Genomic DNA, 18,925 nt, shown 5'->3' with positions numbered 1-18,925 from the left:
GGTAAACGTCAGTGCATCGGCTGATGCCTATTTTGGCCGCAAATTTTTGCAGGCGGCCGTATAGTTGCAATTGAATATGCAATATATTTTCTTTTCTCCTGGTTTTTCATAAAAATGCAGTACCGTTAAGTTAATGCGCTGTTGCATTACATTCCGCAGTTTTGGTGCGGTTGTGGATAGTCACTCCTGCTGAGGGTACCCTGTTTTTGTGGTGGTTTTCTCCATGCACTTTTTTTTTGTGGGTAAAGTTTCACTAGTTTCCACATGCCATGGTGGATGAAGTTTTCTATGCTGTTTTTCCCACCCCTCGTTTGACACTGCTTGGGGACGTCACAATGGCTAAGAGAGGAGCTGTGTCGGTCGGTGAATATAAGAGAAAATAGGATTTTTTGTACTCACTGTAAAATCCTTTTCTCTGTAATTCACCGACCGACACAGTACCTGTCCCTCCTTTTTTCTCTTTACGTTATACTGCTTGTTGACGTACTGATGACTGCATGGCAGGCTGGAGGGTTGTTGCTCAAGGTACCGCCCCCTGGGCGGAACTGAAAATTTCTGAGTGTTACAGAACCAAGTAATGCCTAGTATTCTCCTAGTGGTGGGCATAACAACCCAATGACTAAGAGAGGAGCTGTGTCGGTCGGTGAATTACAGAGAAAAGGATTTTACGGTGAGTTCAAAAAATCCTATTTTTCCACCAATTATCCAGCCTTATTGAAACAAACCACGTGTTTATTGTTAAAATGGTCATCTATTCCACTTTTCTGGTTCAGGAAAATCAATCTAATCAAAATGACCATCCTTCCGAAATTTTTATATTTATTTAAAGTTCTCCCAAAACACATCTTGGCTTATTTTTTAAGAATTATACAGCAGAGAGCGGTATTATTCACTTGGGGCCAGATTAAACCAAGTTTGCCTAAAGAAACTCTTTATCACCCAATACTACGGGCTGGCTTGGGTTTTCCTAATTTTATGACATATCATAAGGCTGCTCAAGTGGCACAACTGTCAAAATATAAAGCCACTACTGAAATCCCCCTCTGGGTTGCTATATAATCAATGGACTGTGACCCTTTCCCGATATTGAATATATTATGGTTGCATCCAAGGGACCGTAAGAACCTTCTGAACCCGATCACTAAACATTCTTTATCATTATGGGATAGACACAGAACTATGCACCGTTTACAATCTTTACATAACCCACTCCTTTCATTTCACAAAAATCTGGCCTTCTATCCAGCATGAACTTCCCCCATGACCTTCCGAGCCTGGTCAAAGGCTGGTATTTCATGCTTACACAATTTGGTTTCAGGTTCATCAATTTTTTACCATTTCCAGATTTATGTGAATCCTATGATCGAAGACCAAGTACTTTTTTCAATGGTAGTTGAGGATTTAATGTGTATTTTATGGTCGTGGCCCTAAGAACGAATGGTGTGTGTGTGGCAAGAAGTGATATGAACCAGTGAGTGAACCAACAAATCTTTAATAGTGTATGGAGGTGAGCGGTAAGAATTGGTCAGAAAAATGATATAATTAACGAATCGTAGGGTATGGTAAGAACTGCTGCGAATTGGTGTGTGATGTGTGGCTGATGCGAAGCGTTGTGCCGCCAAGGTGACTAGGCTGGAATCGGAGTGATTGTGTATGGCATGAAAGTTATATGAATCGGTGAGTAAGATGACATAACAGCAAAACTTTTGTAGGGTATGAGGATGAGCAGTATGAATCAGTGCAGGACATGTCTGATGTGAACCGTTGTGCCACTGATGCAACTGGGTTTGAATCGGACTGTGGTAGGTATGCAACGTGTCTGATATGAAATGGTAGTAGGGTAAATGAAATTGGTTGAAAAGTATGAAGTGAAAGCGATAAGAATTGATTGCAGAGTGTATGCCACCCCTTACTCTAAACCGAACCCATACCAACCACCCAACCCCTCGGGCTAATTGAGTGCAGACAAGGCACCAGGTGGGTCTAATTACCACCTCAATCAGCCACAGAACCCATGCAAACAATGCATGCTCATCTCCAAATGGATGAGACGGCAACCCCATAGACTGTAAATCCTATGAGCAGCAAAGCCGGTATCGAGTGAAATCGGACAACGGCCGATGGTGGCTCGGAGGCTTGGATCTACAAATGAAACGTATGTTTTTGGCATGGGACGACAAGCTAGGCCGAAGAGACATACAAATCTACTACACCTGTGCCGCATGATGTCAGGACATGACCGACAACAACTCGGAGGCAGCTAAGAGCGAAAGGGATGCAGGATAGGAAACGTAACGAATCGTAACCTTGCATATGAACGAAAAGGTACGAACCCAAAAATCAACACCGAGCAAGAATCGCTGATGAAGAGCGCATACGAGGAAGCTGCAAGTCGTGTAATATAACGAACAGACTCATGAACGCGAGGTGAGCTGGGAAGAGCCGACCCAGCAACATATAGTATCGTGCACTGAAACCGACAGAGAGCAAGAGCGAGATACCAGCTTAAATTTCCCACCAGGCTCCTCCCATAAATTCAGGCACCATACTGGCCTTGTAATATAGATCATTTCCCTCTGGGAGTAATCTACCTTCGGGGACCTCCTATCCCTCCCTTTTCCTATTTGCTTTCTTTCCTTTGCTTGCTGTGAACCCCTTCCGCTCCTCATTTTTCATATTACCTTTTTAATTCAGGTAATCTCCACTATAGTTGATTGACATACCATATTAATATGCTGATATTAGACCCGATATCAGCAGTAAATGAACCATAATGTCCAACTTTTGAAAAGAGCACTAAATATACTAGTGGCTTTACATTAAATACACACACACACACACACACACACACACACAGTATTTCACAAAAGTGAGTAGGCCCCTCACATTTTTAATATTTTATTCTATCTTTTCATGTGACAACACTGAATAAATGACACTTTGCTACAATGTAAAGTAGTGAGTGTACAACTTGTATATCACTGTAAATTTGCCGTCCTCTCAAAATAACTCAATGCACAGCTATTAATGCCTAAATGGCTGGCAACAAAAGTGAGTACACCCCTAAGTGATCTGCTTGCTGTTTCTGTGTATGTGTAAAAGAAAAAATTCTATATAATCAAAATATAGCTGCAGCTCAACTTGTAAGATACATACAAACACCGTGGACATAAAAAATGGGAAAAAAACGGCGCAATAAAATTACACATAATAAAAATATATTGCATCAAATAATCACTATAATGATAAATAATAAATGAATATTATAATCATGTATATTCCGTGATAAATAACCAGTCCTGTGCCCCCCCCACCCCAAAGCACCTTGTCCCCATGTTGAGGAGGACGAGGGCCTCTTCCCGACAACCCTGGCCATTGGTTGTCGGGGTCTATGGGCTGGGGGCTTATCAGAATCCGGGGGCCCCCAGTTCCTGGCCCTACACCGTATGTGAATGAGTATGGGGTACATCGTACCCCTACCCATTCACCTGGGGGGGAAAAGTGGTAATAAACACACAACACAGGTTTTTAAAGTAGTCTATTAGACAGCCCTGGGGGTCTTCTTCCGACTTCGGGGGTCTTCTCCGCTATCTTCTGCTCTTTTACTAGCGGAGGAGCCCGGCTTTCTCCTTCATCGCCGCCATTCCAACTTCGTGGGTCTTTGTGAAAATGTCCAGATTGGGCCCAATTAACCATTTTCCCTCCCCGATGTCATGTGACTCGCTAGTGTTACAAGGTCTCATGTGTAAATGGGGAGCAGGTGTGTTAAATTTGGTGTTCTCACTCTCTCATACTGGTCACTTGAAGTTCAGGAGTGATTGGAAGCAGTGATCTCTGTCAGGTTCTAGTGAGCCCATCCCCCCTAAGGTTAGAACATGCTGAGGGAATGCAGTTAACCCCTTGATCGTGATCGCTCCCTAGTGTTTGACCCCTGACATTTACATAGTAATCAATGCATTTTTATAGCACTGATCGCTGTATAAATGCCAATGGTCCCAAAATAGTGTCAAAAGTGTCCGATCTGTCTGTCGCAATGTCGCAGTCACAATAAAAATGGCAGATCGCCACCATTACTAATAAAAAAATTAATTTATAATAAAAATGACATAAATCTATCCCCTACTTTGTAAACGCAATAACTTTTGGCCAACCAAATCAATATACGCTTATTGCGATTTTTTTTTTAGCAAAAATATGTAGAAGAATACATATTGGCCTAAACTGTGTAAGAAATTCGTTTTATTTTATATTTTGTGGGGGTAATTATTATAGCAAAAAGTTTAAAAAAATAGCTTTTTTGTTTTCAAAATTGATGCACTTTTTGTTTATAGTGCAAAAATTAAAAACCGCAGAGGTGATCAAATACCACCAAAAGAAAGCTCTATTTGTCAGTTAAAGGGACTCAGTGCCATATTGCAAAAAAGGGCTTGGTCAGGAAGGGGTTAAATCCTTCCAGGGCTGACGTGGTTAATGGCTGTGTGTTGAGTTATTTTGAGGAGACAGCATATTTACACTGTTATACAAGCTGTACACTCACTACTTTACATTGTAGAAAAGTGTCATTTCTTCAGTGTTGTCACATGAAAAGATAGAATAAAATATTAACAAAAATGTGAGGGGCCTACTCACTTTTGTGAAATACTGTGTGTGTGTGTGTGTGTGTGTGTGTGTGTGTATATACAGTGCCTTGCGAAAGTATTCGGCCCCCTTGAACTTTTCAACCTTTTGCCACATTTCAGGCTTCAAACATAAAGATATAAAATTTTTATTTTTTGTGAAGAATCACCAACAAGTGGGACACTCGTTTAATACCAGAACAGGCCACCTCGTAATACCTTTTGGCCTTTGTAACGCCCCAGCAATTTTCCAGGAATTTATTAATAATGTCCTCCGAGATTTGTTGCAGTTATGTGTGGTGGTTTATCTCGATGATATCCTCATATTTTCCAAGTCCCTGGAGAGCCACCACACAGAAGTCTGTCGTGTGCTTCAGAAACGAAGAGAAAACAGTCTCTATTGTAAACTGGAGAAGTGCGAGTTCCATCGTGAACAGGTTAAATTCCTGGGCTATGTCATTTCGGTTTTTCGATGGACCCAGAGAAACTTTCAGCAGTCCTGCAGTGTTTCCTGGGCTTTGCCAACTATTATCGGAAGTTTATTCGTAACTTCTTGTCTCTGGTCAAGCCCCTGACTGATATGACCAGAAAGGACCGTAACTCACAGAGTTGGTCTCCGCAGTCCATTAAGGCCTTTGAGAGTCTCAAGGCTGCCTTTGTTTCTGCTCCTGTGTTGGCACATCCTGATCCTACGTTGCCTTTTATCCTAGAAGTTGATACTTCTGAGACTGGAGTTGGCGCCCTTCTGTCTCAATGTCTCAATAACTTTGAGAGCGCTATGCATCTGTGTGGCTACTTTTCCAAGAAATTGTCACCTGCAGAGTGAAATTATGAGATTGGTGACAGAGAGCTGTTGGCAATCATTTTAGCCCTGAAAGATTGGAGACATCTCCTTGAAGGTACCACTGTGCCGGTTCTCATTCTTACTGACCATAAGAATCTCACATTCTTGTCTGAGGCTAAGCGCCTCTCTCCCGGAAGGGCGTGATGGGCTCTTTTCTTGTCGGGTTTTGATTACATTGTCTCATTCTTACCCGGTACTAAGAATGTAAGGCCTGACGCCTTGTCACGACAATTTTTCTTCACTTCCAGGTCGGAGTCGGTTCCGGTTCCTGTGATTCCTCCTGATCGTATTCTGGCTACAGTTTGCACCAGTCTTACTTCTCCCTTGGTTGACAAAATTCTTGCTGCTCAGGTCCATGCTCCTCCCGAGAAAACTTGTGACCGCTGCTTTGTCCCGGAGTGTTTCTGTACTGCAGTGCTCCAGACTTACCATTCTCCCAAGGCAGCTGTCCACCCTGGAAAGAATCAACTTGTTTGGGCCATTTCCTAACAAATCTGGTGGCCTAGTCTAGGGGCTGATATAACTGCCTTCGTAGCTGCCTGTTCCATGTCTGCTCAGAGTAGGACTCCACGACACCTTCCAGTGGGCCTCCTACAACCCATACCCAATGGAGAGAGGCCATGGACCCACCTGTCAATGGATTTCATTGTGGAGTTACCAAACTCCCAAGGAACACTGTTATCCTTATGGTGGTTGACCGGTTCTCAAAGATGTGTCATTGTATTCCACTTAAGAAGCTGCCCATTTCTAAGGAACTGGCTTCCATTTTTGGTCAGGAGATCTTTCACTTACATGGGCTACCAAAGGTGATTGTCTCGGACAGGGTAGCCAGTTTGTTTCCCGGTTCTGGCGAGCCTTTTGTGCACAGTTGGGAATTCAGCTTGCTTTCTCCTATGCGTATCACCAGCAGTCTAATGGGGCCACAGAATGAGCCAATCAGTCCTTGGAGCAATTCCTATGTTGCTATATTTTTGACCATCAGAACAACTGGTCAGACCTGTTACCATGGGCTGAGTTTGCTCACAACAGTGCCTTGAATTCTGCTTCCCGATTGTCTCTGTTTATGGCGAATCATGGTTTCCCACCTTCCATGTTGCCTCACTTGTTTGTTCCGCAGAGTATTCCTGCTCTAGAGGAGCATCTCCGTGGCCTTCGTTCCACTTGGGCACAAGTCCAGGAGGCTTTACGTCATGCTAATAATAGGTACAGACTCTGTGCTGACCGCAGACGCCTGCCTGCGCTTTCCTACCAGGTTGGGGACAGGGTCTGGCTGCCTTCTCACAACCTTGGCCTTCATGTTCCCTCACTGAAGTTCACACATTGGTTTATTGGGCCTTTCCGTATCCTTCGCAGGATTAACCCAGTGGCTTACGAGTTGGACCTTCCTCCTAGTATGCGCATCTCAAATGTGTTTCATGTCACCTTATTGAAACTGTTGGTCTACAACCGCTTTACCACCTTGGTGCCATGTCCTCACCCTATACAGGTTGAGAACCATGAGGAGTATGAGGTACAATCCGTTGTTGACTCCCATAGGTTCTGTGGGCGCATACAGTACCTGGTGCATTGGAAGGGGTACAGTCCTGAGGAATGCTCCTGGGTCTCATCCTCGGACGTACATGCACCTGCCCTCCTCTGTGATTTCCATAGACATTTTCCCCTCAAGCTCGGTGGTCCTCCGAGGGGGAGTGGTCGTTGAGGAGGGGGGTACTGTCAGGTCTGGCTCAGCCCTTCCTTCTCTGAGCTGGCCCCTTAGCTGTCAGCTAATTGCCAGCTCTCATCTCTCTCCACAGTTAACCAGCTGTTGTGGATCTGCTGCGGGTCAGTCCTCCCTACTTAAAGATCTCCAGCTCACTTCATTCCAGCCTTCGCCTTGGTCACATCACAAGAAACCATCTCCTGTGTTCCTGTTTAAAGACTGGCTTTGCTGACATCCCTTCTGGCTCCTTATCCTGCTTGCTGTTCCTCTACTTGGATCCCTGACTTCTGGCCTAGCTTATTACCTGATCTGGTTACTGAACTCTGGCTTGGCTGACTACCCGATCCGGTTACTGGACTCTGGCTATGCGTTAACTACACATACTCTATTTACCTTTTTATTTTTATTAATAAACAAGTGTGATTTTACTGTACTTCTGTCTCGATCTGGTTCATGGTTTCTGACACGGGCCCAATGATTTTCAGAAGTTCCCAGATATGACGGGTGTATATCTGTTGACTTGTTTTATGACACAGTCAGCATGGTACAGGTTGTATATGGACATGTTTCTACAGCGTGAGCACAGTACTGATTTTGGAGGGAGTACAATATATGGATTCGGGCTTTCAAGGGGTGAAAAAAGTTTTGGGGATCACTGACGTAAAGAGAGGAAGAGAGTGTGCTGTCTTTTTAGGTCAACTCTGCAGCATTACAGGTGTCAGTCTCTTGTTCTGTGGTGTACAGTAAAACCAGGCCAAAAAAAAAAAAAAAAACAACTGTTATTAAAGAGGAGCTCCCCCAAAAAAGAAAATTAAATGTCAGCAGCTACAAATACAAGTAACTGTTGACTTTTAATATAAGGACCTTACCTGTCCAGGGATCTAGTGCTGTCCTCACCCGAGCCAATTCTTCATTTGGCTTTGAGTCCAGGCATCGGCATCTTAACTAAGGGAAACCGTCAGTGAAGCTTCACAGTCAGCTTCCCACGCTACACTTTGGAAATGGTCCCTCAGTCTTCTGGGACCTGAGATGTATCCCAGAAGGCTGCAGGTGGAAGGGGGAGGTCAAACTTCTACTTGGATCATTGAAAGTGGGAGCAGGTATCTGTAAAAACTATGTATCCCCCCCACCTCAAAGCGCCAATTGGTAAAGAGGAGGGGGACGAATTTGGGTCAAGTAATAGATTGAAATTAAGTAATTAATAAAACTAATCCGATTTACTGTTTTTTGTTTTGTTTTTATTGTTTCTTTAAATGTCTTGTTGTTCTCTGCCCAGTTTAGAAGTTGGTATACAGTAATAAATGCTGCAGCTGGAACACCCTTTTGACTCTTTAGCCAGACATGTACAGGAAAGAATTACACCTGTGACAGTTGTGTGCACGGTCCACTAGGCGTGTGATTATAGATTTGAATATTTTCTATTGTTAGGGTAAGAAAGCAGATTACATACACAAGAAGACCGCAGAGCTGCTGGTGAAGAAACTGCGATTCTAAATTATGCTGTAGGGGCAGAAGCTTCCTTCTGGCAGGTGAGACTATAAGCAATCTTTGCAACACTAAGGAGTGCCAGTATAGACCGCTTATTTTTCAGAACTACAGAAATGTCTAAATGCACCATGGTACGCCCCAAGTGAACAAGGCCTTCCCCTAATTATTATTTACATTTATACATTTACTGCCTGCATCATGTGATAAATAACTACTGGGTTAATTTTAATGATTTATCTCAGTGTTTTAGCAGTATTTACCTTACATATTTACAGTATTTATCTCAAATTTAATATCCTACTTTGATGAATTGACTTTTTTATTGCATGAAATCTGTCTAAAAATACCCAAATATTGCATTTGATAATTGTTATTGAGGATCTCTGAAACAACTAGGTTATATTGCTGCTGGAGATATGGTAAACAAAAAGGCTGTTAAAGAGGAAGTAAACCCTGATGAGTTTACTTCCTCTTTCATTCCTTGCAAAGGTAAAGCATAATGGTCCATTATGTGTCACTTACCTGACACAGGAGCCAGCGATGTCACCGCTGTCCCCTGTAGTCCGGTGCATCCATCTTCTCGGTGGGTCTCGCTGCTCTGCCGCTGTCATTCGGCGAAGCCGTGATGACGTCACTCCCGCGCATATATCTCCTAAACCATGTAGGTTTAGGAGATATTTCTTGGACCTACAGGTAAGCCTTAATCTAGGCTTACCTGTAGGTCAAAGTGTGTTGTAAGGGTTTACAACCACTTTAACAATCCCATAATGCTTCAGTTTCTTGCTAGTGTTGTGTTAGAATGGACATCTTTTCTCCTCAGAAAAAAGCAAACCAAATTTACTTGACATTGTTTTGTATTTTTTTAAGATTTTTTCATTCAATCAAGATTCTTTGTTAACTGCAGAGCCACCAGAGATCCTTTTGCAGTTTTCTGGTCAGCTGGTCCGGGCATTGCCTAGGAAGCTGTACCTTAACCCTCTTATAATGAAGATGCAGGGCCTGCTTTTAATGTGACCTTCAGGTATTTGGGATCTGCTTGTGCCAACTCTTTACACATGGGGGGGGGGGGGTTTACTAAAGGCAAATAGACTGCACTTTGCAGGTTTAGTTGCTCCAGGATGATGGATCCAGCCCTGAGTATAGTTATGCGTCCTGAAGAGGCAAGGGTTTAAATGCACCAACCAGTTCGGAGATAGGATTTCCAACATTGGCACGTAATTCTGATTGCAACAAGTCCAGTCAGCAGATGGCTGCCATGATCAAGCTCCATACAACCATTTTATATATAACAACTCTTTACACATAGGGGTGTATTTACGAAAGGCAAATAGAATGCACTTTGCAGGTGTAGTTGCTCCAGGATTATGTATCCATCCCCGAGGATAGTTCTGTGTCCTGAAGTGGCGAGGGTTTAAATGGACCAACCAGTTCGGAGATAGGATTTCCAACAACGGCACGTTATTCTGATTGCAATAAGTCTAGTGAGCACATGGCTGCCATAATCAAGCTCCATACGACCATTTTGTGGATAACTGAGCAATTCTGTACAACCGACATATTCCATTTTATCTGTGCACCTAACCCAATCTTTGTATTATCAAAGGGAAGTATTTCATCCCTCTGTAACTAATATATTATTTTATGAGAGAAAAAATATATTCCTCTGATCTCTGACATAAGGTCAATTGTTGGTAGATGGTTCTGAATCTTTTATGTGTATAGGCCTTTTCCCCTGCTGGGCTTGTAGACAAAACAGTTAGAGCTATCAACTAAAACTCAGTGAGGTGACAGTAAATTTATGTATAGCTACAATGATATCAGAATATCATTGGCATCTAGGTGTCATTTTTGGCCTACAGGCCTGGTCTTCCCCTTCAAATACTAATTTGGGAACATCTGTCTTCTATTGATTACTGGAATTAAAAATAGTGGAGCTCACTCCTTTAAAATATAGAAGTGAACTGATACCACAGCTATTTGTAATATCACCCCATTTCTATATTCTTAATGTAATCTTCCTTCTTGGTATTATCCCCTACTATAACGTTTAGGACACAGCAGCTCTCTCTTATAAGGTGCCCTTGCTCATTCTTCACAATGACTAGTTAGTCTTACAAGACCAGGTTGGTGGGTGCTTCCTGGGCATTCTGGCACCAGCTGAGTCCTCTGTTCATACCTATTCATAGTCCTACCAGGTGTACGTCCAGTTTTATGCAGATTCATCTTTTGGTCGCAAGTTTCTTGCAGCGGCACTCTGACTTTGGGTCTGTTGATCTTTGTTGTTGCCTATTTTTTTGCCCACCCTTCTCATTTATTGCTTGGGAATGTTCCAGGGTCTATGCAGCATGTCCTCCAAAAGTTTGCCAGTGTCCATTCACCCAAAGGTACGAGCCTAAAACCCAGGGTCTATAAATAATCAGCATGTGTCCTGTACTGTACTCCAAGATATGAAATTTAGAGGTAGGTCAAAATCTGGCTTTTTACAAAGGCGTGATGTAGTATGCAGGCTTTGTTTTATCAGGTTTGTACTGTGTTAACAGGGTCACTTTCATCCAAAGCCCTGTAGTCTTCCTTCCCAAGGGTTCTGGTTGCATCGACTGATCCTCTAAAGCTGCTGTTGTCACCTCCCCTCTTGCCAACTTTCTTTGTGTACATGAACAGCAGCCACTGTTTGATCGGCATTGTATGTGATGATGTAGAAGTGTCCGCTTACATTCTGGCGCTGGAGAGTGGATTAACGGACTGGGGCTGGACTGTAGATTACGGTATGTAATCATTGTATTACATTATCGCCTAGTTAAACGAACATTCTCTGCTTCAGCTGGGGGTCTTTTTGTATGTTTTAATCTCTTATGCCGCGTACACACGACCGGACTTTTCGACATCAAAGGTCCGACGGAACGATTCCGGCAGACCATTCGATCGTGTGTGGGCTGCAGCGGACTTTTGATTTGCAAAAATCCATCAGACTTTAGAAATGGAACATGTTTCAAATTTTTCCGCCGGACCCAGTTCCTACCGAGAAATCCGTTCGTGTGTATGCTAGTCCGACGGACAAAAACTGACGGGAGGGCAGCTATTGGCTACTGGCTATGAACTTCCTTATTCTAGTCCGGTCGTACGTCATCACGTTCGAATCCGTTGGACTTTGGTGTGATTGTGTGTGGCCAAGTCCGTTTATTCGGAAAGTCCGTCAGAACTCTGTCAGAACTCCGTCAGAACTCCGCCGAAAGTCCGTCTGACCTAGTCCCTCGAAAAGTCCGGTCGTGTGTACGCGGCATAAGAGGCCATGAATCCTTTAATATTTCAGTGTTGTTGATGGTGCTTAACCTGTATTCCTCTGAATCTAGCAGTCATGTTAAGAATATATTGGGAAATACCTCTGGAAACAGCAGATGAAAGTGCATTATATTATATTTCTTATTATATTTAAGGCTAAACAATTCTTTTTTTGCCTCAGATTATCTTTCCTAACTCATCTACCACATGGTGATCTGAGAGCTTTGTGTAGCTATTATTACTTTAGCATCCGTCTACTAGATTACTCAAAGCTGTTTATTTTTATTTAATTTTTTGGTGCGGTTCCCAGCTGGCGCCAGCAGACGCCAGTGGACCACGTGAAAATACCAAGATTTGCCATCTGAGGACAGCTATGAACTGTGGCTTATGGGAAGGCAGTGCAGCTAGGGTCTGGAAAACATTATGGATACAACTCTCCCAAGGGTTTTACAAATTTCCTGCTCCGTCAAAAAAAAAAAAGGTTTGGTAGAAGTTGACTTTTCCTGGCTTCCTCTGTGTGTGGGTTTGGAGCATAAATATAATATTCGCTAGCATTATTTGCCCTGTCCATCATTCTTTGGGCAAATTTTGACATCCTCACCGGAATGCCCCTTTTGTTTGTAATAAGGTCATCTCTGTTCATGACCTTCTTATCTCCAACTCCTTTAATCCACTTGCTGTTACTGAAATCTGGTTTCAGGGCTCTGACTTATTCTCCAGCTGTTCTTTCCTCCGCTGGACTTGCTTACTCAGATTCAAGTGTTGACAGGGAGCTGCGGTGCGATTCCCAGCTGACGCCAAAAGACGCCAGTGGACCACATGAAAATACCAAGATTTGCCATCTGAGGACATCTATGAACTGCGGCTTATGGGAAGACAGCTCAGCTAGGGTCTGAAAAACATTATGGATACAACTCTCCCAAGTGTTTTACAAATTTCCTGCTCTGTCAAAAAAAAAAAAAAAAGGTTTGGTAGAAGTTGACTTTTCCTGGCTTCCTCTGTGTGTGGGTTTGGAGCATAAATATAATATTAGCTAGCATTATTTGCCCTGTCCATCATTCTTTGGGCAGGCAAATTTGACATTCTCACTGGAATGCCCCTTTTGCCTGTAATAAGCTCATCTCTGTTCATGACCTTCTTATCTCCAACTCCTTTAATCCACTTGCTGTTACTGAAATCTGGTTTCAGGGCTCTGACTTATTCTCCAGCTGTTCTTTCCTCCGCTGGACTTGCTTACTCAGATTCAATGGTTGACAGGGAGCTGCGGTGCGATTCCCAGCAGACACCAGTTTTTGTTTTGTTTTTTGCTTTAAAAGCCCATGGCGTGCAAAACACACCCAAAAAACTTCCACCCGGTGCATAAAAAAAATGCACACACATAAAGAGTGACACACTAAAAAGTGCAGACGGGTGTCTGACGTCCTCCACAAGGAAGGACCATACCCTGATCCCCCGGGGTGTTAGGCTCCAGACAGGGACTGAGGTACCAGATTCATCAGTGGTCGTCTAGCCGAAGCCAGACAACCTCCTTTCCCCAGGAGGACTGCCGAAACAGAACCTCCTAGATACTTGGTACTATGGGGCTTCCCCGAAGGTAGGCCCCCCCAATAGAGGTTGGACCAAGCCAAAAGGCCTATGTCCGCCCTCCCACAAGACGTTCAGGATTGGTCCGAGGACCGACACCCTACTAATCAAAACGTGAAGTGACAAACGTGACTCACACAACACAAATAAAATAAATAAAAAGTGAGGAAAGGGATAGCCAGCAGACACCAGTGGACCACATGAAAATACCAAGATTTGCCATCTCAGGACAGCTATGAACTGTGGCTTATGGGAAGACAGCTCAGCTAGGGTCTGAAAAACATTATGGATACAACTCTCCCAAGGGTTTTACAAATTTCCTGCTCTGTCAAAAAAAAAAAAAGGTTTGGTTGAAGTTGACTTTTCCTGGCTTCCTCTGTGTGTGGGTTTGGAGCATAAATATAATATTCGCTAGCATTATTTGCCCTGTCCATCATTCTTTGGGCAGGCAAATTTGACATCCTCACTGGAATGCCCCTTTTGTCTGTAATAAGCTCATCTCTGTTCATGACCTTCTTTTCTCCAACTCCTTTAATCCACTTGCTGTTACTGAAATCTGGTTTCAGGGCTCTGACTTATTCTCCAGCTGTTCTTTCCTCCGCTGGACTTGCTTACTCAGATTCAATGGTTGACAGGGAGCTGGAGCTGAAATCCTTCTGTTCCCACAAAGGACTTCTCAGGTTCTTCCTGCATTTCCCTCTATATCTCTGCTCTTTTGAAGCATAATGTATTTATTTTTTTCTCCAGTTCTGAGGATTACTGTAATTTATCAGTTTCCTGGACTCCCTTGATGACTTCTCTGTCTGGCTGCCCTATTTTTTTCCCCTCTGAAATACCCAATATTATTCTTGGTGACTTTAATATCCCTGTTAATGTTAACACATCCCAGCCACCTCTCAATTTCTCATCCTAACCTTTTAACCAAATACAATGCATACACACTCCTAACCCTGATGGCAACACCATTGACCTTATATTCTTCAATCTCTGCACTCCTTGCAACCTCTCCCCTTTTCTTTCTGTGTTCACAACTCTATGCCCTTGTACACACGGTCGGAGATTCCGACAACCAAATCCGTCGGATTTTGTCCGACGGATATTGTCCGAAACTGTTGCATACACACGGTCGGACGAAGTTGTCGGAAAATCAGATCGTTCAGAACGTGATGACGTTATTTCGTTATGATGGGACTACATTCAGGCTAGTAGCCAATAGCTTTGATGTAGGAATTTGATCTGAGCATGCGTGGCACTTTGTCCGATCGGAATTCTCTACACATGATCGGAGTATGTCCGATCGGAGCATTTTGTTGGAAAATATTTCAAGTTGGAAAGTTTGGTCCAACGGATATTCCGACGGAAACAGTCCAATGCAGACCACACGCAGTTGGAATATCCGACAAAATGCTCCGATCGGACACATTCCGTCGGAATCTCCGATCGTGTGTACAAGGGCTATCAGCTTTTGCACTCACCCTTTCTTCAACTCTCCTATCCCTCCAGCCAGAAAACATTTACATGTAGAAAACTTTACCACTTTAGGCTACATGTACACTAGCCTACCATGACCGCTGCTGCAGGAAGTTTAGGAGATGACAGTGTACATGAAGCCTTAAAACTGTCTGTTCCCTTTTCTGCTACTGACTACCTTACCCATGTCCCGCCCTAACCTGACCACTTCTGTCGAGAACAGCTTGCTGCCATTCTCCATGGAAACACTTGCTCACGCCACTACATGCAAAATTAGGCCCCAACTGCTACAAACAGAAGTCTCGAAAGACAAAGCTGCTCTCTTATGCGAGTGTGACGTAAAACAAAATCACTACAGGGGGTGTGGTCATGATGCGAGACAAGACGGGCGTGCATCAGCTAAGTTCCGCTCCGATTCTACCTTTATTTCATCCTATACAGCGCTGTTTCTCCAGATTTACCCTGACCCTCATATTTCATATCACGGGCACTGTCCAGTTGCATTCTACAGAGCTACATGCACTATAACTGCAGTTTCAGGCCTTAGAAATCTATTAACACAGAAAGTCAGCTGTGCCACAACAATCTGCAGGTGTTGGGCATTCCGGAGAGAGTAGAGGGATCTGAATTTGCTAAATCTTTTCTGATTAAGATTTTGGGCCTATGTGATCTTCCACCTACATTTGTGGTGGAGCGAGTGCATTAGTACCTCCTACACCCACTTATCCCAGATGCCCCACTGCTGCCTTTTCTCATTAAACATCTCAACTATAGAGACTGTGACATGCTTCTATTGGCTGCTAGGAATTCACAGGAGCTTGTCTTTCAAAATACTGAAAACTCCCTATGTCCAGATTATTCTACAGAAATTGAACGATGCAGATGCTATGTCACTGAAATTAGCAAATGTTTCTGTGACAAAGGACTTAAATATAGATGTAGTACCCTAGTCGGCAGTGAGTCCAGGATGGAGGCTCTGTTCGTATTTTTGACACTCTGGCTCCCGCCGTGAGCTGGCAGGACACCCATTGACCTTTCTTCCCTCACCTTTAGGCAATGTCTCAAGCTGGTCACGACCTGATCTTCTCCACAGCAAGTTCTTCAACTTCCTTATATCTTTACAGTCTCAGGGGAGTCAGGTCTGTCTCTACTGACTGCAATCTGTCTTGTAACATCACTTACTGGACCCCCATTAGTATATCTCTATGGTTATCCTGCCTTACTCCTTATAAGTGGTGCCTTCCTGTCTGGAATATGGATTTATCTAGGCTGTTGCACTCAATATTTATTTTTCTGTTTGGGGGAGTTTTTCGCCTTTTTTGTTTTACCCCCCACCCTTTTTTTCTGCCCTCTCTACAGTGACTGTTTTTGGCCATGTGTGCCTGTGACAGAGTAGCACGCTACTCTCAGGAGTTTCCCTGCAGAAGACTGATCTTATAGTTCTAATGTTTTGGTGCTGTGCTCCATAGTTTTCATTCTGAGACTAGGCCCCTCAACAGTCCAGTGGTTCCTTACAGTGCATGGGCAGAGTGTTCTTGGTTTTTTCAGGCGTGCTTATGTTTATTTTTTAGGTAAATTGGTGTGTTGGCTCTCCCTTACCCTGAATCGCTTTATTGCATCTTTTCAGCCCCGTCTTACCACTTCTAATGGCTAGTAAATGATTTGAGTGCCTTAAAGCGGGGTTCCACCCTAAAGTGGAACTTCTGCTCATCGGAACCTTCCCCCCCTCCGGTGTCACATTTGGCACCTTTCAGGGGGGAGGGGAGTGCAGATACCTGTCTAAGACAGGTATTTGCACCCACTTCCGGGCATAGACTCCCACTTCCAGGCATAGACTCCCACGGGAGGCGCTCTGTCTGCTGGGACACACACGGGTCACGAGACCATTCCTAGTGCGCTGCGTGACTTGCGCATGTGCAGTAGGGAACCGGGAAGTGAAGCGGAAACGCTTCACTTCCTGATTCCCTCACCTAGAATGGCGGCGGCAGCAGTCGAGACCCGAGCGATCGATCGGTCTCGGCTGCCGACATCGCTGGAACCCGGGACAGGTGAGTGTCTATTTATTAAAAGTCAGCAGCTGTAGTATTTATAGCTGCTGGCTTTTAATAATTTTTTTGTAAGTGGAATCCCTCTTTAACCGCTTGCTGACCAGCCTCCGCCATTATACTGCGGTAGGTCGGCACGTTCCCCCCAAGCCATCGTAGTTGAACATCAGCCCTTTAAGCGGGGATAGCAGGGGCATGCGCTGCCACGCCCGCTGCACTAAGGGGGTGCCGATGTGCGTGGCCGGCGGTTTTCAGGATTTCAAGATTTCAGAAAAACAAGTCATGGTGAGAGATATTGAGGGGAAATCAGGGCATATGAATATAGATGAGAAAATTACGCATTCCAACCTATTGGATGTAGTTATTAATGTAAAAATACATCATCATATATAAAATTCATTCCTGTCAGCATTCTTGTTTCTAAGTTAAAAATTCACCAAACTTCTCTCACTCTAATAGCTTGCAGTGGGTCTAGTTAGATTTTTTACTCTCTCTGGGCCTTAAAGGAGGACATATTACTATGATGCACACATTTAAAATGAGATACATTCGATAAACCCTTATCATTCTGATATGAAGCTCCATGAAAGTGTTCGCTCACCCGTGTCCTGAGAGATCTAATTGTGCAGCCCACATACAGCAGAGTACACAAAGTACACTCTATTGCAGGGATATGCAATTGGCGGGCCTCCAGCTGTTGGAGAACTACAAGTCCCATGAGGCATAGCAAGACTCTGACAGCCACAAGTATGACACCCAGAGGCAGAGGCATGATGGGACTTGTAGTTTTGCAACAGCTGGAGGTCCGCTAATTGCATATCCCGGCTCTATTGCATAAACTATGTTGAAGGAACCGCAGTTTATGTAGTCCCGCAGAAAAAAACTCCTTCCCTGTAGCACAAGATTGTACTGTCTCCGATTTTTAAGTATGTTTGTGGCAGAAACAACATGTTGGTGCCACAGGAACATGATCCGTTGGCACTTAACCATGTCCTCTCCACACCTTTGGACAAAAACAAACCACGTGATTACATTCCTCCCAAAGTTTTAGCCCGACGGCTGGAAAATCTACACTCTCTCTTTAGGAATGGAGAAAGATCACAATCCGTGGACAAGATAGGTAGATATTTTTTAATGGTATCCTTAATTTGCTTAAATTCTCCTAAATAAGTGGTTGCAAATATAAGAATATCTTGGCCGTCAGATTTGCCTTTTTTATGGAATTTATGTTTTAGGCTAGGTTCACACCATAGCGATGCGGGAACGCCGCAAATCCGCGGCGTTTTCCCGCATCGCATGCCTCCCGCCGGCAGTTCACACTGCCCTATGCGGACTGCTGGGAGTGTCAATGAAATGTTAATGACACCCCCAGATCCGTCCGCATATCGCAGTGCGATCTGCACACTCGCACAGGAATCGGATCGCATGGTGTGAACACCCATGCGATCCGATTCTGCTGCGGACCAAAAAAAGGGTCCCGTGCGAGTTTGCTGCGGGAGCGATGCGAATTCAGCCATACTATCTGTATGGCTGAACTCGCATCGCTACGGAGATCGGATGTGATTTGCACTGCAGTGCGGTGCGAATCACATCCGGATCTCCCACCCGCAGCAGTGTGAACCGGACCTTAATAACGTGGATCTATCCCTGCCTGCAGTTGTGGCTATCGCTCTATTAACATTCCTGAAGTTATATTTGTGTGCTACCAATCTAGAGGCTATTGTGTCACACTCCTGGACAAAGCTTCTTTCAGTGGAACAATTTCTCTAAGCTCTTATGCATTTAACAAGTGGAACTGATCTAGTCGTGTGTGTAGGATGATAGGATGTAGGTGCTTTAACAGGAAATCCACTGTCATTATGATAAACTCTCTGAGTTCTATACTATAGGACAGTGATGG

At 43.9% G+C, this 18,925-nt stretch overlaps 1 protein-coding gene across 2 annotated transcripts in view; it reads left to right on the top strand.

Moving 5' to 3' along the window:
• The window catches only part of PPP1R26 (protein phosphatase 1 regulatory subunit 26), a 57,954-nt gene that overhangs the window by 32,910 nt on the left and 6,119 nt on the right, over positions 1-18,925 (top strand). For both annotated transcript variants that reach the window (XM_077468383.1, XM_077468375.1), the window contains exon 4: positions 8,588-8,688. In XM_077468383.1, the coding sequence (XP_077324509.1) occupies positions 8,588-8,653 (66 nt within the window). In that variant the 3' untranslated portion in view covers positions 8,654-8,688. The remainder of the gene's footprint in view (positions 1-8,587; positions 8,689-18,925) is intronic.

Source organism: Lithobates pipiens, unplaced genomic scaffold, assembly GCF_037356315.1.
Source record: "Lithobates pipiens isolate NorthernLeopardFrog02 unplaced genomic scaffold, aLitPip1_a1.2 Scaffold_11, whole genome shotgun sequence".
NCBI classification, from domain to species: Eukaryota; Metazoa; Chordata; class Amphibia; order Anura; family Ranidae; genus Lithobates; species Lithobates pipiens.
The sequence above is the reverse complement of the archived record's forward strand: the minus strand, read 5'-3'. Positions and strand labels throughout refer to the sequence as shown.